Source organism: Alligator sinensis, unplaced genomic scaffold, assembly GCF_000455745.1.
Source record: "Alligator sinensis unplaced genomic scaffold, ASM45574v1 scaffold358_1, whole genome shotgun sequence".
In the NCBI taxonomy this organism is placed as follows: Eukaryota; Metazoa; Chordata; order Crocodylia; family Alligatoridae; genus Alligator; species Alligator sinensis.
The window spans coordinates 1331792-1339179 of NW_005842121.1; the positions used below are offsets into that span (position 1 = coordinate 1331792).

Consider the following 7388-nt stretch of genomic DNA (forward strand, 5'->3'; position numbering starts at 1 on the left):
CCGCCCGCCCCTCATGCTGCCGCCATCGGGGGGCCGCCGGCGCTTGAACGCCCCGCCGCGCGGGGCACGCCGGGAAATGGAGGCCGTCCTGAGGGGAGCTTCCGAGCCGGGAAACGGAGTCCGGGGTCTGGAAACCGGACGCTGAGGCATGCTGGGAAATGGAGGCTTTTTCCGGGCTAACTTCCGGCGGCGCGCGGAGGCATGCTGGGAATTGTCGTTCCCTCGAGAGCCGGCCTGGCAGACAACGGGGAGCAATAACACCACCACCCCCCGCCCAGCCAATACCGGCTCGGGGGCCTCCTTCACAGCCGCCCGCTGGCCAATGGTATCCCGCTGCCTCCCTTAGCCCCGCCCCCCCATCACTAGCCTCCCCTACCTCACCGAGTAGCCAATGGCGCCCCGCCCACCCCTGCAACGCCATCCTCCGGCCCCGCCCCCCAGCCAATAGCTTCCCCGGGCCCCTCACGCGCGGGCCCCGTTCAGTCTGCGCGTCCCACAAGATGGCGGCGGCCGTGCCGCCGCGACCCTGGAGCGCCGAGGAACTGCGCAGCGACGCGCTGCCCAAAAAGGACGTCATCAAGTTCCTGCAGGAGCACGCGGCGCAGGCGGTGGGGCCCGGGGGCAGCCACGTGGGCTGGGGGCGGGTCACGTGACTGGGTGGTGCTGGGGGGGGGGCACATGCCCCAGGCTCTGTCCAGGTGCAGTGCTGGGGGGGCACGTGCCCCAGGCTCTGGGGGGGCTGCAGTGGGCCCCACCCATCGCACTGACCCCTGGGGAGCGGGGGGGAGCTCTGCTGACCTGCCCCCCCTCGTCTCTAGTTCCTCGCAGAGCACAAGCTGTTGGGGCAAGTCAAGAACGTGGCCAAGACGGCCAACAAGGACCAGCTGGTCGCGGCCTACAACCAGCTCTTTGAAACGCAGGTGAGCGCCGGCGGCCAGGGCCCAGCCCCCGTCCCCGAGCAGAGAGCGGGGCCAGGGTTCGGCCCCCCACCGGGCATTCGTGGCTTCCTCCGAGGCTCAAGCAGGGTGGAAGAGGGCGTCACTTGGGCACCTCAACCCATCTACAGCCCTGAGGGGGGGGAATCGGTTGTGCCCGAGCCCTTCTCCGCAAGGTGAAGCTTCAAGGTTATTCGAAAATAATTCAAGGTTTTGAATTATTTTTGGTGTATTTCGCTTACCTCCTTGTTGGAGCGGCACTGCGCACGCGGGAAGGGATCGCGTAGGAGCACTGTCTGTGTTCGCAGCTCTCGCGGGTGACGCGCCAATAGCCTGCGCTACGGGGCTTCGGCCCCTCCGGTTCGTTACGTCGCAGCAGGGGGAGACCGCTGGCTTCTTGGAGGAGAAACGGGTCCCTGTGTAGCCAGTTTTTAAGTGTAGAAAAGCTTGAACCTCGTTTGTCGGCCTTCGGGAAGACTTCCCATTCTTCCGCTGTAGTGAATGACGGTATATGCTTTCCTCGCAGCGCTTTAAAGGCACGGAGATTGCAGATCAAGCGACTGAAAAGGTAAAGAACGTCACGGTCGCTGAAGGCAAGGCCAAAGAAACGAAGCCTGAAGAAACTGTCGATGAGGTTCGTGTAGACCATTCGCATTTCTTAGTTTCTGACTGCTATTTGTTATTGGCACCAGGCGTTTTGGCAGCCGGAGCAATAGAAAGTACAGACCGAGGGAGAAAGGGGGGCTTTGGGGCGCTGCTAATGCATTAAACGGTCTGAAGTATAACTAGGTCAGTCTGAAATTGAGATCAACAGACTAGTTCTTTGGAAATCTGATGTTGCCTATAAAATACACAAGTCTCCTGTTAAAATGAAGCTATTTGACAGCACATGTTAACTAGCGGTGCAGTCTTATTAGTTCTATTCCAGCAGGAAGCCACCTATGATGGTTTTCACCTCGCTGCTACATTTCTGTTTTGAAGTCGTTGTTAACTGAGCTTGGGTACCTGCGAGGGTCAAATCCTCAGAGATTACCTTCATCAGTGCTAAGAGTTATCTGAATACGTGCATGTTCCTGAAAAGAAATTGAACGTTTCTGAAGAGAAATCAAATGCCTTTGCTTTTCCTCCAGGTGTTGCTGTGGCAAAGTTTTTTGGGTTTTTTGCTGGTTGCCGTGTGTGTGTGTGTGTGTGTAAGTGAGTCTCTTGAAGGCTGTTTGCTGATTTCAAAAAATCCAGTCTTGACAGTGACTCAGCTTTTAAACCAACCTCCTTGCGTGTTTTGAGTAAATAGCCTTGTGCTGATCTCGTTCCAGAGACTTCAGCAGCGTTGGCACAGTCTGCGCTTAGTCCTTTCCTTCCGTAAGCACACCGAAGCGCTGTGCAGACGGCACTCATTTATGAGCATCTCCAGGTGCCATTCAGCGCTGGATCTGCGTGCAACTCACTGAGGGGCTTGCACTCGGTTACTAGCAGTTGTTCACTGCCTGGACAAGCTTGACCATGTTTTCTTTCTGTCTTAATTTAGGGCCCACCAAAGTACACAAAGTCCGTCCTGAAAAAGGGGGATAAAACCAACTTTCCGAAAAAAGGAGATGTCGTTCATTGCTGGTATACGGGGAAATTACAGGATGGCACCGTCTTCGATACCAATATTCAAACAAGTAAGAGCCCAGGGATCACAGGCTTTTGTACAGTCAGAGGGTTTGAACAGCAGCACATGGAAGAAATTAGCTAGACCACCAGTCACCAAAATGTCTGGAACAATTTATGCTTAAAAGTTTGACTGGTTGGGGTCCAGAGAAATGCCCCTTTCCCCCTATTTCTTGTTCAGACAGGCTGGGGAGATCTTGCTCTTGATTCCTGGGATCTGCCCCTTCAGGAGAACGCAGCAGGGCTCCTTGAGGTCTCTCACTTGAGTAAAGCAATCCCTCCTGCCTCTTGCCAGAGCGTGAGTTTGGCATTCTTCAAGCCATGGGTAACATGATGTCTGGATTTAGTCAGCCCTATGGCCCTGCAGCAGGGCAGAGAGCAAGGCTTATCATTCAGAAAGCTGTTTTGCCTTCTCGGCTTTGAGTAGCTTTTTCACTGCCCCACATAGTTCAGGGTCTGATACCTCACTATTAAATGTTGAGGCTGTGTCGGGGGTTAGGCATAAGAGAGGGACAGGGCGGTGTGGGAAAATGTGCCAGAAACTGGTGACTTCCAGCAGTGCTCGTAGCGTTGTCAAAAGGAGCAGTGAGGCTGTAATTGCCAAATGATGCACAGTTCACCTTAGCTTGCTTTACAGTCAGCATTCCCGCTCCAGACACTGAAAATAAACATTTTAGGAACCAGCATATTTTCAGTGGCACAGAAACATCCACCCTGCACGTGACATCAGTAAACGCAGCAGTATGGTTCACATAGTCCCAACATCGGTGCATCTTCCAGCATTTTAATTAAACTAGCCGTTTGCATCGGTGCTGGATTTGCCCTATTTGTTGAACGATAAAATGACCAAGATGGAGCATGGGGAGATATGTAAATTATGTGCAAGCGCCCTGGTGCTGTCTGTGTTTCTCTGCAGTACGACTTTAGCAGCGGGTCTCGTCAAATAGAACCGGCTGAATAACACCATGTGTTTGACAGCGTAATGCTGAGACCAGGTCAATAAAATCAAACTCTCTTTCAGGCTCAAAGAAGAAAAAAGGAGCCAAACCTTTAAGCTTTAAAGTCGGTGTCGGAAAAGTCATCAGAGGCGTAAGTACATTGCTAAGTGTCCTGCGGTGTCTGTCAGTTTGACAGATGCTTCAGTCTGTGGGTTAGTCTCTGTGATGCAGCTGTTGTGTTCTTCCCCAAAGAATCCAGAGCAGCTGCCCAGGCCAAAAGGTCTGCTGTTGGCAGTCTGCTGCGCGCGTTTGCACAGATGCCCCCATCCGTCTCCCCAGGGTCAGCTCCTCCCCTTTGGCAGGCACAGGTATTGGACAGCAGGATTTTCAGGGAATGTATAGTCCTGCTTGTTTTGTACGGTGCCTCGCATAGCAGATGTGATCCTTGACTGGGTTCCCAGCACAAACTGCAGCACTGGCTATACCCCAGAAACCTGACATGTCAGGCAAAATAATCCCCCCCTCCCTGCATGGCCTCTTTGTCTTGCTTCACTCCCTGGCCCTGCCAGATCCATAGGAAGTAGATGAGTGTGGATCTCATCTACTCATCCCAGTATCCTGGGAGTCTCTGGACTCTGGATGCCAGTCCTGTTACGAGAGAGGGTATACATTGACATGGAGTATTTGGACTTTGCTTCAGGCCCCAAAATATCCGGCTGTTTCTAACCAGCCCTTGAGTCTGGAACTCCTCCAGCATCAGCGTGCAGCCCCAGGCTGCCAGAAGAGAGCTAGTGCAGGCAGAGGCTGCCTGAGACTGGGTAGCCAAGCGCTAGGCAGGTTAAGCATTAGCCTGGGGATGACAGCCATGGACAAATGCAGTTGCCCGGTTTAAAGGGCAGGGAGTCTTGCCAATCAGGGCTGGGTGGCTAGGATGTACAGATAAGCCACCCCGTGATGAGTGACACAGAAGCATGTTGTTCGCTCCTGAAGGAAGCAGGGTAAACTGTTGCAGTTCTGCTTCACCTATCACAGGCTGGAGGTGGATGGATGAAATGAGGATGCTGGAGTTGGCCTCACTGTGGTGAGGCCTCAGTGTAACTTTCAGCTGTCCAAGCCCTGAGAGGGTGGGCCAGGCCCTTTAGCCTGTCTCCCTGCATACTGAGCCTCCAAAAAGCCTGGGGTCAGGGACAGAGTGGGTGCCCCCGAGAAGCTGTGAGCTGGCTATCAGCCCTTGTAAGCACAGCTCCAACAACCACCCTGTCAGACCAGGGTTGAGTGGCTGTGGGTGCACTTGCTGCATTGACCCCTTCTGGAGGGGTGGGAAGCCCAAAATGTCCCTGGCTTTCTGCCCAGCACTGCTGGGAAATGGTCTCCTGGGACATGCTCAGGGCTGGATGTAATGCTTCCATGCTTGGGTTGTTGCCATGTGCTTTAAACAGCTCAGAGACACGACTGCCGCCTGGTCATTGTAAACGCGGATACACCAAGGCTTGGTACTAAGATAAAATTAGCCCTCTCACTTGAGTCCAGCTGAGAGGACAGCTCATCTCTGCCCCAGAACAAGCGCAGTCCAATAACAGCTTGCGCATCAGCTAACCTGGAGCAGGGCAGTAAGCAATGCTTCCACTTTCCAGTCTCTGGACCTCGGGGCCCAGGGAACTTGGGAGTCCTTTGCTCTGCCCTGCACAAATAGGGGCTCCCAGTCCTAATCCATGGGAACAAATCAAAAGCCAGCTCTTGGTCAGGTGTTGAACAACAGCTGTGTCCCCCCAGTGCAAAAGGTGGTAGAACAGGAGATGGGAAACACTGTTGCTTGGGACAAGCTGATGGATACACTGGGGCTCAGTATTTCTACCATTGAAAATGTGCAAATTGCCTCTTTATGGTGACTTCTCTTGCAGTGGGACGAAGCCCTCCTGACCATGAGTAGAGGGGAGAAGGCTCAGCTAGAAATCGAACCTGAATGGGCCTATGGCAAGAAGGGGCTGCCTGATGGCAAGTATCCTTTGAGTGATCGTACTCCAGCTTTTGGAGACATATATCAGGGTGTCTTAATGTCCCTTAGAGGAGGGAGAAACCACTGTCCAGTAGGGTGTGCAGGGCCACGTGGCGCGCTCATTGTAGATGAAACTCCTTAAGCCAGAAGCTGTGAATACCTTATTTTGTAGTGTTTTAAGACACCTGCTATAAGACACCCCCCTGCTCTTTTTGCTCCCCGCTTATGTCCAGAGGCTGCTTTTATACCCTCACCTAAGAGGTGTGTATCTGCTGAGCAGCAAATACAAACACTGGGATAAACTAGCTGCTTTGCTGTCAGAAGAGCAGGGCAGTAAAACAAGCTGCTTGGGGAACCTCCTCCACTGGGGGTGTTCAGGTAGGCGCTGGATGGGCATCTGTGTGGGATGGCTTAGTGTTTTGCATCTCACATCTGTGTGGGCAGTTGGCCTGGATGGCTGCCGAAAGCTGTTGCCAGTGCGGCAGTGGCTGCAAGAGGGTTACGTTTCTAGCTGTGATCCTGCGGGGGGGGCTAGCGAGGCTGAGGAGTGGACTCTGCCCCTGCTCCATGTGGCTTGGAGCCATGCTGAGGTGAGGACCACCTGGCTGTCAGTGGTTGTCTAGACTCCTTCCCCCATTCATAGTTGGCGTGTTCTGTTCTCCTCTGCAACAAGCACGTGGCTCTACCTGAAGAACAAGTGAGGCTAGGAAGTAAAGTCGTATAATGGGAAGAGCACATGGGAGGAGAAATCTTTGCTGCCACTGTCTTAAGTAACTTGTGAGGTAGAGGGAGCGGTGATACCTTATCTCCTGCTGGACTGAGGCTGCAGGGAGCAGCAAATGGGACGCTCTGCATCTCGTGGGTCTCTGTTTCATCAGCAACACACAGGGCCAGAGGGTTGAGCAACTGTCCTTGCTCTCATTTGGACTCCTTGGAGCCCTGCAAACATGGCAGACAGATGAAGTCTCAAAGCTTGTGCTGACTTTTCCTCTAGGAGGGAGAGGAAGAATTGGCAAGAGCAGAGCAGGGTTGGGAGGGAGGTCGCATTTAATCCAGCCTCATCCCAGCCAAGTATCTGGAAGTTTTCAAGAGGAGGTTGGACAGGGATGTAGACTCCACAGCTTCTAGGCAGCCTGTTCTCATGCCTGACCATCCTCAGAGGCGTATGAAGGTGGGGTGGAAACAGATGTTGCCTGATATCTTTTGTGCCACCATAAGTTTTTACCGGAGTATAGATGGTGAGCTATTAGTTGTCACTACCCCATCAGGCCATGTCAGAGGAAAATCGGTGGTGCCATAGACAGGAGTAATAGACTGTGCTGCTCAATGGTGCAGACATGTTAGCTCAGCAGGGAAGAGTAGAGCGGCCTGAGCTGCTCGCTCTCCAGCCCACCCTTCCCCCCCAGCAGGTGCTCTCGGGGCATGAGGGCCCTTGCAGCACTTGGACCACCTGCCCACTTCCTCTGCTTGCAGAGCGGCACCCAAGTGATCTTGGTGCCTCTCCACAGGCGGGAAGTCGGGATTCTCATTCCCTGCGATCTCAGAAGTGAGTCATGCTGAGTGAGGAAGAGCTCCACTCCCTGATCCTGGGGGATGGCTGTGGCTGAGCAGGGAAAGCAGGAAGACCACATTGCTCCTTGTCCTGTACCATCAAGGGCTGAGATAAGTGGAGACATAGTTGGCCCAGTGAAGTGGATCTGCTCTCCCATGATGCATTGTGGCATGGCTGATCCACTTTATTGGGCAATGCTTGTTTCTAGCCCTATGACCCCAGGGAAAAGCCTATCTCCGTCCAGCTGCCTGCATCAATACACTTCCAAACAGCAGGGAGGGGGTCTGCAGAGATACCTGCTGTTTTGAGCAGTCCTG

The 7388-nt window shown here is 53.8% G+C and overlaps 1 protein-coding gene across 1 annotated transcript in view; it reads left to right on the forward strand.

Annotated features, from left to right (window-relative positions):
* The first annotated feature begins 447 nt into the window (after window positions 1–447).
* The window catches only part of FKBP3 (FK506 binding protein 3), a 7603-nt gene continuing 662 nt past the window's right edge, over window positions 448–7388 (forward strand). Inside the window, exons 1-6 of the mRNA XM_006024855.3 lie at window positions 448–608; window positions 819–920; window positions 1462–1569; window positions 2461–2596; window positions 3607–3674; window positions 5425–5522. Coding sequence (XP_006024917.1) covers window positions 501–608; window positions 819–920; window positions 1462–1569; window positions 2461–2596; window positions 3607–3674; window positions 5425–5522 — 620 coding nt within the window. The 5' untranslated portion in view covers window positions 448–500. The remainder of the gene's footprint in view (window positions 609–818; window positions 921–1461; window positions 1570–2460; window positions 2597–3606; window positions 3675–5424; window positions 5523–7388) is intronic.